The sequence below is a fragment of the Typopeltis vanoorti genome, chromosome 21, assembly GCF_054136105.1.
Source record: "Typopeltis vanoorti isolate ZY-2024b chromosome 21, IOZ_Tvanoo_1.0, whole genome shotgun sequence".
Taxonomy (NCBI): domain Eukaryota; kingdom Metazoa; phylum Arthropoda; class Arachnida; order Uropygi; family Thelyphonidae; genus Typopeltis; species Typopeltis vanoorti.
In genome coordinates, this window is record NC_143569.1 from 30,605,836 (window position 1) to 30,624,681 (window position 18,846).

General features: G+C 35.9%; 1 protein-coding gene across 4 annotated transcripts in view; it reads left to right on the forward strand.

Annotated features, from left to right (window-relative positions):
• Positions 1 to 18,846, forward strand: part of stau (double-stranded RNA-binding protein Staufen) — a 228,576-nt gene that overhangs the window by 147,912 nt on the left and 61,818 nt on the right. For all 4 annotated transcript variants that reach the window (XM_090410841.1, XM_090410838.1, XM_090410840.1 and 1 more), the window contains exon 8: positions 4,091 to 4,219. In XM_090410841.1, coding sequence (XP_090266967.1) covers positions 4,091 to 4,219 — 129 coding nt within the window. The remainder of the gene's footprint in view (positions 1 to 4,090; positions 4,220 to 18,846) is intronic.

Sequence of the window (18,846 nt, forward strand, 5' to 3'; positions counted from 1 at the left end):
GATGCCATCAGTCGAACACCTATCAATGAAGCTGTAAAATATATAACAGAATGCATTGTCCAGGAAGCAACAACCTCCATCCCAAAAACATCATTTCGATTTCCACTCTATCTAAAGCCTTGGTGGAACCCAGGTTTTGTAAGACGTCAGAGTCAAAAACAATCATGGATCCAATTTACTACATCAATTAATCAAATGACCAGCCCAAAAATTGTATGGGATAAAATCCGGAAAATGAAAGGCAGATATAGTACACATTGTTTGTCCACCTTAGACTATAATGGAAGTGTTCTTGCTGATCCCAAAACTATTTCAGATACTTTAGGAGAGAAACGTTTGCTAAAATCTCAGCAACAGCTTCATATTCTCCAGAATTTTTAATGCTGAAAGAGCAGCAAGAGAAACAAAGGATTAATTTTTCTACTAACATTCTTCAGCCATTTGTCAAGGAGGAACTGAAAAGAGCTCTCCTACAATCTCACCCTAGTGCAGTAGGACCTGATGACATCCATTATGAAATGATAAAACATCTACCATCATCTTCTATGGATCGTCTTCTCTTATTATACAATAGAATACTTGCAGAGGAAGAGTTTTGAAATTCTTGGCATAAGTCAATTGTCGTTGCTATCCCAAAACCAGGAAAAGATCCAACACAAGCTAATAATTATCGACCCATTGCTCTGACCAGCTGTCTTTGTAAGATACTAGAGAAAATTGTTAATGCCAGACTTCTCTGCTACTTAGAAAGCAACAGTCTTCTTTCCAATACACAATGTGGTTTCCGTAGACATCAATCAACTTTAGACTATTTAGTTCGGTTAGAAACATGTATAAGAGATGCATTTCTGAAGCGAGAACATCTTGTCTCGGTTTTTTTTTTACATGGAAAAGGCTTGTGACACAACCTGGAGATATGGCATATTAAAAGACCTTTATAACCTAGGTCTCAAAGGACACCTCCCTATATTTATTAAAAACTTTCTGTCCAAGCCAACTTTCCATGTCAGAGTGGGAAGTACGCTATCTCAACCATATCTTCAAGAACAAGGTGTTCCCCAAGGCTCTGTCTTAAGTGTAACCCTTTTTGCTATTAAAATCAACTCAATCATTGAATAGCTTACTCCCACTGTAGACAATGCTCTGTATGTTGATGACTTCACAATTTACTGTCACTCACGTAACATGAGGATAATTGAAAGACAACTTCAGCAAGCAATTGATCATGTCTCTCTGTGGGCTCTTAATAATGGGTTTAGGTTTTCAACAGAAAAAAAGTATCTGTGTACACTACTGTCGAAAACGCACTCATCACCCAGATCCTGAACTAAGAATGGGACTTACTGTTATTCCAGTAACTACAGAAACCAAGTTCTTGGGACTCATTTTTGACAGAAAACTCACATTTCTAGCACACATTCGTCAACTAAGAGAAAAGTGCAAAAGAACTTTGAACCTCCATCGCTCTCTATCCTCTACTGAGTGGGGTGCTGATCGAGCTTCATTGCTCCATCTTTATCATGCACTTATACATTCAAAGCTGGATTATGGGTCCCAAGTCTATGGTTTGGCAAGACAGAGTAACCTACGATGGTTGGATTCCATCCATCATCAGGGTATACGGATAGCTACTGGTGCCTTTCGCAACTCACCCACTCCAAGCCTCTATGTAGAAGCAAATGAACTGGCTCTATCACTTCGACGGAAACAGTTGTCTGTTAATTACGCCCTAAAAATAAAATCTCTCCCAGATCAACCTACATGGAATAGTATCTCCTCTCTGCATTGGGAAGCTCAATATCACACACATCAAATTGCTATGCATCCTTTTGGTATGTGTATTAAAGAAACTATGCAAGCTGTTATATAAAGATGTAATGACAGCATTAGCTACACTAAACATAACAGCATTCCTCCATGGCAGGTTTGCACACCATCCTGCAACCTCTCACTTTGTCAGCTACAGAAATCTTATACCCCATCATCGTTCTACCTGCAATTGTTTAATGCACACAGAGCAGCACACGCTGATTTCTTACCCATCTAAACTGATGGTTCAAGAACTAACACCTCTGTTGGCTGTGCTGCTGTGTTTCCTGACATTGTTATCTCAAACCAGATCCCACCTGACTGCAGTAATTATACAGCAGAGTTACATGCCATTCAGCTTGCACTTGTGCGTATAAAAGAAAACTGCCACCAAAAGTGTATAATTTATACAGACTCATTGAGCTCTTTACAGGTTATCTCTTCTCTTATGTATAATCCTCATCCAGTACTTTATGAACTGCTACACCTGCTTCACAAAATGAAAATCCTTAATTAAGACCTAAGCTAATTGCTCAGTGGGAGTTAACATGGCAAGAAACATCAAGAAACAAATTATATAACATTAAACCTGAAATTAAACACTGGCATTCTAGTCAACATACAAAGAGAAGGGAGGAGGTTGTCCTTGCTAGGCTCCGCATAGGTCACAGTCACCTTACGCATTCTCATTTACTGAGAGCTGATGACCCTCCCATATGTGAAAAATGCAACACACATCTCACTATTTATCATATTCTGGTAGATTGTCAAAAATTTACACGAGAGAGGAATGAAATTTTCACCTATCTAACCAAGTCATATACACTCAGGGAAATGCTAGCAGACTCAGGCAAATTGCATGATGTTTTTAATTTTTTAGAAAGAATTAATTTGTACAAACACATTTAACCATAAATTTGTTTATATGTAAATACTTTTTTGCTTAACTTAACTTTTATACATACATATTATTCATTAGGTTAAATCTGACCAATTATGTATTACCATAGGCCTTGATTTTGTATATTTGTATCACCCTGCTGTAATTTTGTTAATATCTAAATACCATAATGCTAAACTTAAATTTTATGCATCGATGCTGTATAATAATGTTTGTTATAATCTTACTAGATGTAGACACTGCTTTCCTTGACTTGTTTTGTATATACATATGTTAACCTATAATCATCTATTTATGTACTGCTGAAACCTCTGCAGTAATTTTGCTTATATGTAGATATTGCCTCACTTAACATGCATTTTGTGTATCCATCTTATTTACTACTTTATTTTTTGAATAATCATGTAGTGCTGTAGGACATCTTACCTATTTGTGTACTTTCTAGAAATTCTGTTTATATGTATTCTAAATTCTGTTTCTACTGCATTGCTAAATTTAATTTTAATCCATGCATATTGTATAATAATCCCTTTTTGCCTATTTTTGTACTGCTATAAAGGCATTTATTATAATCTTACATATATGTAGATACTGCATTCCTTGGCTTAGTGTTTCATATATTATGTATTAACTTATATTGTTAACTATTTTTGCACTACTGTAATAACCTATGACCTTGTGTGTTGCTGTGCCCTCTGCAGCAGTTCTGTCTACCTAGAGATGCTGCTTTGAGAAACTATTTTTCTGTAAATGCTAATGTTATAACCTTTAGTATGGTACAGTATGACCTTTGTAGCTTTTGTACCAAATAAACTATAAACCAACCAACCAACCCGACATGACTCGCATTTCTTATACTCGCTTACAAAACATTTCCAACAAATATTTTCTCCATTGTCACTTTCATGCTGCAAACCATTCACTCTTGGCAAAGAATGCATTAAACACATGCTACATCACACTAAATCCTGCACATTGATATCAGTCAAAATCGATGTCTTGGTTGCCATTTTTCTTGTATGCATTGGTGCCATAACAAAAACGTTTCTGAAAGTATATTGCATAATAATAGTTGACTAAAACAACACAGTCAAAAATAAACAAAACACCATCAATATATAATAGTATCGTTATCTACTAAAAAATAACGAGTTATTTGAGCAACACGTGTATGGCATCCCAATGTCATACCTGGTATGATCAATAAGATGTAATAGTTCAGAGATCCTTGAAGATACACCGACAGAATTTTTAAGATAAATTTAAAAATCAGTTTGTGTTGATTTTCTGTTCTTTTTATTTTTGTATGTGACAAGTTAATTGTTAAGTGCTTTTATGAAAATGTTTTATCATGAAATTCTTATATTTTTATCTATACAGGTGAAAAATTGGATAATGAAGGCAAGTTGGGAAGACAGCTTGTACCTGGTTTGCTGTTGATGCCTGATGCAGCAGGGCTTACAACCGAACAAAATGCCTTACAAACATTTCCTCCAATTCAAGGCACAGGTATGACAAATCTAATAAACATAGAATAATTAAATTAAGAGAAATTTACAATCTCTCATGTTTGCATGCATTTTGCAAAATGTGCCAGCACCATTTATTTTTGTTTTTACCAACATTTATTGATTTTTGGTTTCATTCTTCATTCACTCTATTTCACAGAAGAGAAGAAAGGAGAGATGAGAGGGAAAAGTAAGGCAAGTATTTAGGAGCAAAAAAAAGGGAGAGTATGTATTTTTATGGCAAAGTTCAGCTGTAGTTTAATGTCCGATGTCGAAAGCCACTCTAGAGCCTCCTTTGACACATTTCCTGTATCTCCTGCAGGTTGCCATGGGAAATAGCAAAGGGGCAGTCACTGATGATATGTTTAATAGTCTGTAGAATATGGGTGCAGTCACAGTAGAGGCTATCTGCCCTGGTTCACCCTGATTCTGTTGATAGTTGTCCATAGCCTTCTTGGAAGGATGAAGCTAGGCTGGTGGTTGCAGGGGTCTTTTACAAGAGAGCAATTTGTTGACAAGTTCATAGCCTATTATTGGTTCCACATATCATAAGTTGAATGTGCTGGACCAGAAAAGGCTGTGGATATAAAATCATTGGAGGTGTCACGAATAATAATATGTCCCAAAATGGGTACCTTGACTTCAGCTGGGTTTTAGGGGGATTTATTAGCTTTGAATGGAGTGGCAGTAGGGAGTTCATCATGATTTTCTCAGCTAAAAGAGGGAGTAAGGAGACAATACTATATACCGATTCCATGATTAGAGTGTTCTTAGTGAGAGCATGATGAAATTGTGTAAAATCAAAGATGTTAGAATAAAAAGAAATGAAAAAAAAGCCACTGATTTGGCCAAAACAAGTTATGTAAAAGGCAAAAAGTATAGAATGTTATTGAGGTTATGCTGGAGTTACAGGACGAAGTGAAAAATAAGAGTGAGAGTAAAGCTTGTAAATCTGTTGCTAAGGTATGATAGGAATAAATTGAGAAACGGGACCATAATAGCAGATAAGCCAGTGTAGGTTGTTTAACAGATGCAGGGATACATATGGACTCTTAAATTATTGCAGTGCATGTTTACCAATTCAAGAAGCATGGAGATTGTAAGTAGTTTTTTTGTTTTCTTACTTGAACAAACATTATAGGCATTGTGAAATTTGGGTGATGGAGGAAGATATTGTTACAGCAATAGAATGTATGGGATACTATATTTTCAGGAAGAATAAGATTGGGGAGGTATCACTAATGATTCTCATAGTTACTCAGTATCAGTGATGCTCTTTGGTTAGAAAGACCTCAGTTCAGATCTCATCTAATAAGGAAGTTTTTTCATCCTGCTGAACAGGAAAATCAGCCAAAACAACACTCAGTTTTGAGGCATAATACACTGGGTCTCATACTTTATATGCTTCAGCTGTAATTCCAAACAACCACAACCATTTGCTAATAATATCAGAACTGAAGCCAGCAAGAGTAGAAGTTAATCATGAAGGTAACATTTAGGGAAACAGTGCATCACATCTTATCTTCTATGAGATAGGCGTCAGCACAACAAAGTCTGTGTAACTTGTCATAATAATAAGTTGGGGTGCAAAAGGAGATGTGGATGTTTCCTTCTTTCCACATATATTGGATATGTGGAAAGAAGGAAATAGAATTCATTCATTCAGCTACAGACATTTTCCCAAAATAGATTAAATTGACCCAGGGTTTCATAGTGTCAGGTTTGGTGATAGTATCAGAAATATTTCCATAACCATGGTTAATACATGCTTCTGATTGGAGATAGTAATATTGCAGGCTGAATATGAGAGGTTGCTAAGCATGTGGAATTTCCTGTGAATGGGTACACATGGAAACACAAACTTGATGATTTTGAAAAATTCAGGGAGCAGCTGCATGGCATAAGAAACTGCAAAGGAATGATATTAGTGGTGCATAGAAAATGTTCAAGGTGTATTTAAGAAATGTGCTATCAAATTGCATTCTTGAGTGAGGAGTAGAAATCAGACAGGAGCTAAATGGATGAGTAGATCTTCAAAGGACTGTTGAAGTAGTTGTGGATGATATAAGGGGAATGGTGATCAGCAGTGAAGAAGGTAAAATTAGATTAAGAGGAATTTAGCTGACCAGATCAAAAGTCGATTCCACTGAGTACTTTTGCTGTATGGCAAGTATAAGAAAGAATGATTTTGGAAGAATAACCTTAATGAATACAAATAGTTGAGTGATCACTTTATGTATTATCCATGTCAAAATAATATAGCAGCTGATAACTATTATTTTTCAGGAATAATGTATATTAAAATATTAATTATACTAACTTTAATTAATACTTTCCTATATTTTGGCAGTGTTACATTGCTATCATCAGGGATCACAAAAACAATGATGTATGCATGCAGGCACTAACATTGGGCAAATGAGGCTGAAGAAAGGCAAAGTTGGTCCTAGATTGGTTCCCCCTAGATTGGGCGGTTGGGCTGAGGATGAATGCTTCCCAAATTTTTGGGCAGTCTCATACACCCAAATTTGTTGATGTTTGGAAAGTATCTCAGGGCTGAGGTAGAATTGAGGAATAGCTTTTCATTTTTATTTTCTGCAGTGCAGTAGAGTGGTCTTCTTCCATTGTATTCTGTGGTGGGTGTCCAAAGGTCAGCAAGTCCATGTGGGGCTGTATTGGTGGATCCGTTTACATTCCCCAGACCTACAAGGTCTGGGGAATTGGCTGGTCTTTGGTGGAGTGGATAAGGGATGCCAATTTTTTATGTGGTCTGTAGATGGTTGTATTTCCTATTTCCTTAGGATTTTTGTTAATTTTCAGATGTGTCCCAGATATATGGAATGGTGATAGATGTTGAGTAATCTCTGCTCTGAAGGAGGGGGGGGGGTTGCAGTTGCAGGGTTTTAATATTTGGGGGGCATTGTAGCCATTGATTAAGAAAGTGTTGAGAATATGATCAAATTGATCAAATTCAATAGTTAGGGAACTGCTATCAGAACTGATTAATTTTGCCCTGCCTACTGGACAGGAAGTTGAAGTTTACACTGTGATAAGTGTAAACTAGGTTTCTTGGGGATGTAGAAGTAGTGGAGACGATTCAGAATACATATTATTTAAAAGATTTTATGAAGTAGATGCAGGCCCAGCTGGTGGCGTGTGCAATATACACAGGTGCCACAGAAGAAAATCCCCCTAAAAGATGTCAAAAAATATGACATAAGAGTTTAAACAAACAGCGAATGGTACATATAATTATGAATGTATGTCGTCTTCCGTTCGGGCCCCTTCAGATCTTCCCTGAAATGAACAAATAAATTCTGAAATTGTATCCTGTACTTGATTATATCACTGTAATTTTCGATTAAAATTTACGAAAATATACCTAAAATAGTTCTTCGTTATTTTCTGTATGTAGTTCATTAGAAAAAGCATTAAGTGACAAAGAAAACAAGGACATTGAAGCAGAAGAATTGCAAATAGAGCTGAAATTATTATCTAGAAAAATTGAAGAAAATAGAACACCAGAAATAGTTTTGAAGTGGATTTATAACAACATCCTTGAAGATCCCTTTGCAAATTCACTGATTGCATTGAGAATACCCTTTTCAGTTGCTAAGGGAGAGAGAACATTTTCTAAATTACAATTAATAAAGAACTACCTGCGATCAAGCATAAGTCAAGAAAAACTAAATGGTTTGCCACTAATTTCAGTAGAAAAATATTGCTCAGTCTATCAACATTAATGTACTGCGACAGGATTTCGCTAAAATGAAAGCCAAGATGAGTCCCTTTTAGCAAAATAATGTAAAGAATATTTGAATAAATCTCTTAACTTTATATTATTATTTTGTATTATTTTGAAAATTTATATAACTTGAAAAAAATTGTATGAGCAGGACTAATACATAGGTAACATTATACTGCAAAGTGGTTTTCATTTGTTTTTCATTTCCTGTTTTATTCACTTTATTCAAAAAAAAGCTTTTTTGGAAAGGTGCCGAACATTAATTGCACACACAAGAAAAATACCATGCACCGGTCCTGAGTAGATGCTAAAGATATTTTCAGTATATCACTGACAGAAGAAAGCAAGGATTATCCCCTGAAGGTTTTGTTAAAGGTGTGGTTAGCAAGGACAGGACGACTGGATTCTTTGCATAGAAGAGTAGTAAATGACATATTGGAAAGCCAAAGGTGGTCTGTCTGAGCTATGTAGATGACAAGAGTGTGCTGAAAAGTTGTGATAATCAACATGAAGGAATTGAGGGAGAAACATGTAACTTACATATTCCCCACAAAGTGTTATACACTTATTACAATGCTGTTGCATCGTTTGCAATCCTCTGAGAAAAAAGGCTTTCCCTTGTTGCATAAACCATTCCTTAGCTGCAGATAAGACCTCATCATCTATGGTAAATTTTGTTCCTTTCAAGTGTTTCTTTAAATTTGGGAAAGGAAATAGATGGGACCAGGTCTGGCAAATAGGGTGGGTGAGGCAGACATTGATAGCCCAAGTTGTGTATTGTCTGTTTGGTTTCATTAGCAGTGTGAGCAGGTGCATTGTCCTGCAAAAGCAACACACTTCTGCTCAGTTTCCCGCAGCATTTTTCCTTCGGTTCCTTCAGAGCTGTTGAATAAACTGCTGCTGTAACAGTTTCACCTTTTTTGAAGTACTTAGTAAGGATCAAACCATCCATCCATAACCCCAAAGACAATGGCAAGAACCATCTCTTCTGCCTTTTGTGGTTCAGAACTTCTTTAGCCATGGAGAACCTTTGTGTCTCCACTCCACTGACTGTTGTTTGGTCTCTGGGTCATAGTGATGAAGCCATGTTTCATCAACAGTCACAGTATGAGCCAAGAAATTTGCACCTAATTTCTCAAAATGACCCAAAATCCCTTGAGATGATCTCTCTTTTGGTTGCATTCAAACATTTGGGGACCCACTTCTCTGAGAGCTTCTGTGTGTCCAAATGTTGCTGGATAATGACCCCAGCTCATTTCCTGGATATTCACAGTCTTTGCAATGTTTTTGACTGGCATTTGTCTGTTATCAAGGATCATGGCATGCACTGCATCAATGTTTTCCAATGTGATTGCTGTGGAAGGTCTTCCTGACCTTGGGGTATCTGTTGTCTCAGGATGCCCAGTTTTAAACTAGGCCACCCGGCTGGCAACTGTTGGATATGCTGGGGCATAGTCCCCTAAAGTCTCACACAAAGTTTGGTGAATCTCAGTTGCAAACTTTTCTTGCAGCACAAAAAATTTGATGACACACCTCACCTCTGTGTTTTTGAATTACTTCAAAACCTCTGACATATCTTATATATTCTAAGAAAAGGAACAAATTATTACAATTTGATGAAACAATGGGGGTTAAGGAGGTTTTAAGATATGTTCTTTCTTGTGGATATATCAGTTACTTTAATATAATTTTTGTTCTAGGTGTTTATCAGAACTTTTCAACCATTTGCCTCCTGGACAAGATGCATTGGATTCCTTCATGACTCACCTTAACAGCCAACACCCTAAAATTTGCTTTCCATTAGAAAAAAGAATCAAATAAATATATTTTCTCTCAAAACATTAGTCACTCACATTGCAGATGTTTGCTATCTTTTTTTCTGATTATAGAAAGCCAGTACACAGTGGATTTGGTTTGGTTTATTTGGATTTATGGCTAAAGCAACTCAGGCTATGAGGCCTGTGTATTATGTCTGTTAATTCTGTGTGTTCTAATGGCTGGTTTGCCTGCTTTTTAGGATAAAAATTCTGAGTTTCTGGGGAGGAAAATTCTGCCACCCCCATATGAGACTGGCTAACTCGCTTTCAGCATGAAAAGCTCTGATAAAGATTCTTCGCGTTCTAGATGGGATTCGAACCCAGCTCTTTCCATTCAAATGGCATTATTGAAACTGACACACTACGCTGTGGAGGTTCTCCTTATACAGGGAAAGATATCTGCATAAACAGGCACATCATCATCATTCAGCCCAACATGCTGAATGATGATAGAATGATGAATGGAATCTTCAAAACACTTATAGAACCAGGGCTATTTGTTTCAATGATGTAGTCCTTGCCATAGAGCTCAGCTATCTTTACCACATATTTTTGGCCAATGGCTACATCTCTTGCAATGTAGAAAAAATACTTCATGCCTCTCCCCCACCACCACACACAAAGAGCAAAGAAGTACTACTATTCTCATTCCATATAAATGAGGTACATCTGAAAAAATATCCAAAGTACAAATAAAATATAGCCTTCACACCACATTTGAACCACATATCAAATTAACTGTAATCTGCTCTCCTAAAAACAAACACCATCCTCTTGCACATCCTGGAGTGTGTGAGTGGTGTCTTCTGATTGTAAATTTAGAGCCACCATAGCTCAGTTGGTATAAAAACACTCTTTGGATGGAAAGACCAGAGTTCGAATTCCATTTAAGGGTGTGGAAAACTTTTATCTTGGCTTTTTCAGCTGAAGGTGAGTTAGCTAATCTTGTACAAAAGTGGCAAGGTTTTTTCCCTTGGAACACAGGTATTTCATCCGACTAAACAAGTAAACTGATGCTGTACATACGCATCTACATACATAAAATATTTATCCTTCGGGGGTTGCAGCAGACAAATTGCTAATCAGCTGCATTAAATTGCCTAAAACTACTGATTAGCGAACTCAACCTGTTTTGGATGATGAAAATTGGACGGGTGAGATGGCATTGTAACTTGACCCACTACAGACAAAAAGATCTGTTAACATCCGCCTTGGAGAACCCAAGAAATGCATTTGCTATCATCATTATTAGAAATATATACACGTTAGCACAAGAATAATGTTTAATTTGCCAAATATTTCGGTCTGAATATTACAGACCATCTTCAGTGGCTACATAGGAATAGTTTTTAAAAAAACAAAATGAAATACAAACAATTGATCATTCATATATAGAACGTGCCGCGTGATGTCATATCACTAAGTATTAGAAGAGTAAACATTTTAAAAAAAAACATAATTAAAGATTGCAGATGTAGAATTAAAGATATTAATTCAGAAATTCACATGATGATCTTAAATAACATTATACTGATTAAAAAAAAAAAAAAAATTAATGTGTTATCCTGATTAAACTCCCAAATTTTTGATATAGATATACAGTCATTTCGATTCAAGTTAGGACATTGAAGTAACGCCTCTACACTTTCTTTAAATAAACGTTCAAATTTGTAGTGACATCTGTGTAGGAGGAGAGTCTTGACCAAAGGATGTTGTGGTTTGTTTCTAATCCATGCTGAGCTAGTCCAGATTTATCAGGTTTGTTGTGTTGAACTGATGACTGATGCTCTTGAATTCTTTTTTCTATGGAACGTCCAGTTTGTCCAAAGTAAGAAAGATTACAATGACAAGGAACTTGATATACACCAGGTAGAGACAAGGTTGAGCGTTTATCTTTAGATGAAGGAAAATGGGTGGATAATTTGTTAATAGGTGTATAAGTGGCTGTTAGATCATATTTCTTTAGAATTCTCGAAATTGATTCTGAAATCCCGGAAATGTAAGGAATTGGAACTCGACGTATTGAATCTTGGTTGTTCTGTGTTGGTTTGTAAGAATCAAAAAGATGTTGTGTACTCTTTTCGGAGAAGCCATTTAGTTTCATGTGATGTTTGATAGTCGAAAGTTCCTGCTGTAATAAATGAGAAGTTGAACAGTTAGTTTTGGCTCGTCGGATTAAACATTTTGTGACTCCTGTTTTTTGACAAGGGTGATGAGCAGATTCTTTGAGAATATAACGACCTATGAAAGTTGGTTTTCTGTAAACTGTTGTTGTAAGAATACCAGAAGGTGAACGGATGAGAAGGACGTCTAAAAAGGATAACTTGTTGTCTTTTTCAATTTCCATGGTAAACTTTATACGAGGATGTAAGGAATTGATACTGCTTAAAAAGGAAGGTAAGGAGTCTCTGTCGTGAGGCCATACAGCAAAGATGTCATCTACATATCTAACCCAAAAGGATGGTTGAGGAAATATAGATGAGAGCAGGAGAGAGTGGACTTCCCATAGCAGTTCCTTCCACTTGGTTGTAAAATTTATTTTGACATAAGAAATATCCAGAGTGCATTACGAAATCAAATAGTTTTATAATATCTTGTAGGAAGATGTCAGCTAGTAATTCCAAAGTCTCTTTGAGAGGTACATTTGTATATAAAGATTCTATATCAAAGGCAACCATAAGATCTGTAAGTTGTAAAGAGAAGTTTCGTAATTTATTTAAGAAATCAGAAGAGTTTGTTAATAATTGGTTGATTTTTATATTGATAATATTCATTGATATCATCAAATTCCTGCCATGTACCCTCAAGGGGTGTCCAGGATATGATAGTACTACATGAAAAAATTACATCATTACTAACTTCCTATCTACAATTTTCCTCCAAATCAGTCTGTTACTTGTCAAGACTCCAACATTATCAGATCTTATATTTCTATCGTCTAAGGCACTTTGTACTGTATCAATCCACCTATATCTTGGTCTTCCTCTGGGTCGTTTTTCTGCCAACCTGGCAGATAACACTTGTTTTGCTAATCTTTTCTCTCCCATTCTATTTAAGTGACCATCCCACCTGAGATTAGCTCTGCTAACGCATTCCTGGATGCTGACCATGTCAAGTTCTTTCCTAATATCCTCGTTTTTAATATGATATTGCCATTGATGCCATCTGTTCACACCTCTAATCTTTCTCAGGGCTCTCATATCTGCAGTCTCTAGTCTTTGGTCAAGTGTTTTACTTCTGACCCAGCTCTCAGATCCATAAGTTAAAACTGGTTTGAACACTGTCTTGTATACAGCTAATTTAGTGTTCCAACTAATTTCTCTCTTATTCCTTATGAATTTATTCAATTGACTACCCACCATACCAGCTTTGCTAATTCAGTTGTCTATTTCTATATTGAATTTACCATCTTCACTAAAAATCGTGCCTAAGTAGCTGAAATGTTTTACTTGTTCCACAGGTTCTCCATTCACAACATAGTTGACATTTTCAATGATTCTGCCTATTTTCATTGTCTTTGTCTTTTTATTGCTGACCTTCATACCATATCTATTACAACAGTTATTCAATTTAATCAGAGAATCTTGCAGACTTGTAGCAGATTTATTTAGAAGTATAACATCATCTGCATAAAGCAAAGAGCTGACATTAACATCTCCAATTTTGATATCATGTTTAATACCACTTTCCTTCATAATGTGATCCATATAGATAATGAATAACAGAGGGGATAATGTACATCCTTTTCTCACACCAGATTTAACATTAAACCATCGTCCTGTACTTCCTTCAATTCTAACTGCTGACTTACAACTCAAATAAAGACTAAGTATTGCTTGATATAATGCCCCATTGACACCATATAACTGCAGCATATTGAATAGCTTCTCTGTTGGCACCTTGTCATATGCCTTTTCCAAATCGACAAAACTTAAATACAGATCTTTGTTATATTCCTATTTTTTCTCAACTATTTGTCATAAGGTGAAGATCTGATCCTGACAGCCTCTATTTGGCCTGAATCCAGCTTGTTCTTCACCCAGCTTTTCTTCCACAATTCTTCTCAACTGCTTCTCAAGTATACTTGCATTGATCTTGCCAGGAACACTCAGTAGGGAAATACCTCTGTAATTCTCACATTCAGTTTTATTTCCCTTTTTATATATGGGTACTGTGAGAGCTCTACTCCAATCATCGGGAATTTGTCCATCTGTCCAGGCTTTCTGAACTATGCAGTGCAGCCACTGTAAGACTCTCACACCACCATACTTCAGCATTTCTGGTCGAATATCATCTACTCCTGCTGCCTTTCCACATTTCAAACCTTTGATGGCTTTTTCTACTTCAAGTATGGATATGTATTCCTGACTGCATGCCTGGTCAGTGTTTTTTATCACTGTGCTGTCATCACTGCTTGTTTCATTTAGCAGTTTTTCAAAGTAATTACTCCATACTTCAAGGATATCTTTTTCTCATGTTTTCATGTCACCTTTATCATCTCTAACTCATTTTACAGCACTCTTTCCTCCATTCCTAAGCTTCTTCAAACACCTCCAGAATATTTTGCCACCTTCTTGATATTTATATTCTATATTCTTACCAAAGTCCTCCCATGACTTGTTTAGCTAGTTTTACACAGTATTTAGCTTTCTTGCATTTGTCTCTATATTCTCTAAGAGCACAAGCTGACTTATTTGACAGGAACTTTTGATATGCTTTCTTCTTTTCCTTTACTGCCTCTTTAACTTCCTGTGTCCTTCAGGGAGTTCTGATTTTTTTTATCCTTGCAGACAACCTCACCACATGCCTCTCTGGCAGAATCAATCAATATTTTCTTCAGAATTTTCCACTGAATCTCCAAGGTTTAATTCCTGTTCTCAAACTCTTTCATTTTTTCTTCAATAATCTTTGTGTATTTTAGTCTATAGTTCACATCTGAGAGCTGCTCAACTTTTATTCGCTTTAAAACTTTCTTACATGTCATTCTTTTCAATATGAAATTCAATTTTATCCTGCTCAAGACTAAATAGTGATCAATTCCAATTTCAAATCCTCTGTACACTCTAGTGTCCTGCACCAGGGAGAAAACATCACTATCAACAATAACATAATCAATGAGACTTTTCTTATTCCTAGCCTCTTCTCTCCATGTGAATTTGTGCACATTTTTATGTTGGAACATGGTGTTAGTAATAACCAGTCCATGTCCTGAGCAGAAATCCAAAAACCTTTCTCCCAAGATATTTTTGTATGTCTCACAATCATTTCCTACTCTGCTATTTAGATCCCCAACAAGGACCAACTTTTCCTTTTTCATTGTGTCAGTTGCTTTTTCTAAAGCCTCAAAAAATTCCTCCACTTCTACCTTAGTAGAACCTTCTGTGGGACCATAGGCACAAATAAGTCTCATTGTCCAGTTCTCCATTCTCATATTTGCCCACATTACTCTACTTGAGACTGAGTGCCATTCAAGAAGATTAGCCTCATATTTTGTGTTGAATACTATGGCTACTCCTTCTTTTCCTTGATTGCCATTGCCTGAATATAACATTTTGTATTTATTGCTCAGAAAGATCTCACCAGTTTTGGTCTTTTTTGTTTCAGTCATCCCTATTATGTCGATCTGGTACTTATCTAATTCCTCAGCTAGCTCCATTTCTTTGCCATTCGGGCTTCTTACGTTGATAGTACCGATCTTTAACTCTGGTTATGTTGAGTTGGGGTTTGTTTTCAGATTTGTTCCAGTAGCTGGCTTTTCACTGTTCGCCCTGGTTTCCAGGCGAAAACAACGGGGGACTTGTTTAACCGGGCAACGCCCCAGCCGGCATGAAATTTTGTCATGTTGTACCATCATTTTTTATTTTGGTTTAACCAATAAGAATACAATTTGGTTGGCTAAATCCCAAATTGCCATCCCGTCCTCGTTCGTTCAGTATCAAAGTAGATACCCAACAGGGTGCTCCACGAGAAGGTGAGGATTGGACATTAGGTCAGAAGCCCTGGTCGGTTCTCCGCATTCCTTTAAAGGCTATGTGGAGGTCTCCTCTCAGTTATACAGCTTTGACCCTTAAGCACCCCTATTGATTGATATTATCTCTTAATATTTATTCTACCATGGAGAATGATCTCTGTTTCTAACAATTATTTTTTTAATTCCGAGTGGACCTATATGTTATTATATGCACAAGGGTTCACTCCAATTGGTGCAATGATCTTAACTTTCTTTCTTTCAGAATCCAAATAATCACTGACTCAAGACCAAAATACAACATAAACACATTTAATAAAACAAAAACAATATATATATACACTTCAAACAACTTTACATAACTAACTACAAATTAATTGGATCCAAGGCCTTTTAAAATTAAACTTACACTTAAGACTAGACTAAACACTTTGTTTGCACAATCGCAAAATGTTCATAGCCAGTTTCTTTCTCTGTCAAGGCCCTTTTCCGAAGATATATGACTATTCTTCATTTTACAGGATCCTTTCTCATCACTTATGTTACACACATTAATTCTTCCTGACTTAATTCTATCTCTTTTCTTCAGTAGAAATAATAGTCAGATCTGGCGTCCTTAATACATATGAAACTTCCTAATCGGAGTTTTCTCGAACATTCCTTTAGAACGCAAATAGCAAATTCTTCTTTTATTCACTAAATGCTTATAGACAGTCTTACTCTTCCAATTAAAAAAACTTACAGTTCTACGATTCCCTTTTCGGAATCTACTATAAATCTTTCAATCGGTGTTTCCTCCAGTATTCCGTTTAAAACGCATATAGCAATATTTTCCTTTTATTCATCAATGCTTATTCCACTTTGAAACTTAATAGTTCCATGATTCCTTTTTTGGAATATACTATTAATTTTCCTCTGACTGTCACTTAAAAAAACTTAAGTTCCTTCCGAACCTAAATGTCTGCCGGCCTGTGTTCTAAATTTCTTCCGAACGCTTTCTTGTTTACAGCCGTTACTCAGATACTGAACGCTTTCTTGTCAGCTGTCAGTCACTCATCAAACCTCTCGGCGAGCATGCGTACTCCATGGTAAGCGAGAAACTAAGTACTGTATAATGGCTAACACTTTGTCTCCATTAGCGACAAGAGAATGTCCTCATAAAATACAAAACTTAATATTTCAAACCCTAATAAATTTGTTTAAAGTAACACAACTAATCAAATCCGGTAAGTACATTAAATTTTTAACTGCTTTACATATCACTTTTAACAAAACAATTTCCATAACGGGCACATTGCAAGTGCCGACAATGCGTGTTATGAAAACAAAAACTAATAAACATACTAACATAAACAATACGTAAAAATATTCAGAATTTTAATTATGATTATTTTTACAAGTTTTTCAAAAAAGAGCATGAGTTGCCAATGTGTGACTTCAATAATTTAGATAGATATTTGGCTATGCGATAGGTAGGAGAATCAATCCACTATAGGACGAAGAGGAATATCTGTCTTATGTATTTTTGGTAGACCATAAAACCTGGGAGGTCTTGCAAATGAGTTTTTTTGTCTTTCAATAGTGTCTACATATAAACTTATGACCTTATCTAGAAGGGAATTTAATTTCTTCAGTTGTTTGTTGGTTGGATCGTAATTGAGTTCCTGGTATGTTGAGTGATCTCGAAGTAAAGGAGAAAGGCAAAGCTGACAAGGGAAAAGCAACAGTAATAAGGACTCTTCAAACTATAGAAGAAAACTTTCCCTTTTACTTCGAGATCACTCAACATACCAGGAACTCGATCACGAACCAACCAACAGAACTGAAGAAATTAAATTCCTTTCTAGATGAGGTCATAAGTTTAGATGTAGACACTATTGAAAGACAAAAAATTCATTTTGCAATGCCTCCCAGGTTTTATGGTCTACCAAAAATACATAAGACAGATATTTTAAAATGTGAACATATAATATTGACATTTTAAAATATAAAAATATTTTAAAAATATAAAAGAAATATGACATATAGCATATTATTTATTTAATTAGATAAGAATAGAATTTACTAATTATAAATGCTATCACACTTACCTCTCCCATTCACAGTCACACGCCACGTGCATGTACTGACACTGGAATGAGGTGTCTTGAATGTAAACAACCCAGTCGGGTTGGTGGGTCTCCCCTATGCGATGTGGTCAGCTCATTTCTTTGTCACACACATACACAGATGGAAACGATAAGCTCCTGGAATGGTCTGACCATTCATGTTAGCGCGCATCCACTAAAACATTCGTTAGCTGAGTCCGAAAAACAGTGAAAAAATCTTCATTAGCGAAAAAATTCGTTAGCAGAGTCACTCATTAGCCGAGGTATCACTATATATGAAAGAAAACACATTGTGCTATATAGAAGTTGTTACAGATAGAGAGACTATTTTTAGAATCGGCAGTGACTATAAAGCATTCTCCTAACTTCAAGTATGGCTGCATTAACCTGCTAAAAATATGAGGGACAGTTGTCTTAAGATCAACTTAATAATTGTAATAATTGCTATACAACATTGAAGGATGTCAAATTAGGGCTTGATATCTTTTGTCTGTTACAATTCGAATTGTTTCATTTACTCATTGTAATGTGTGGGCTATAACAGTTCCTCTGTAGTTGTAATAAGTATCTTTTTATGATTTATTGTTTTTGTGTTGTAATACCATAAAGAGAGATGAATAACTCATAGCAATTCATCAGGTAGTAGTTGTTTTGTTTGTACTAAAATTTGTCATGTCATCTCAATTTTAATTTCATCATCAACTTCTTAATATGTACAGCATAGTGTACATAATCAAATTTGCGTTATTACTAGCTTCTTATTAACAGTTTTGTTCTAGAATAATCTGTCTTTGTCTCGTCTCTAATATAATTGATTTTAACATTGTCTTATTTGACACTTTAAACCCCACATCAATCCACCTAGTCTTCATTATCCTCTGGGTCTTTATCCTTCGATCTTCACGTTTGTTAAGCCCTTAGATTAGCTCTGCTAACAATGTCATGTTCCTTTCTGTCATTTTTAATGTGATTCAGCCATCAATGCTACCT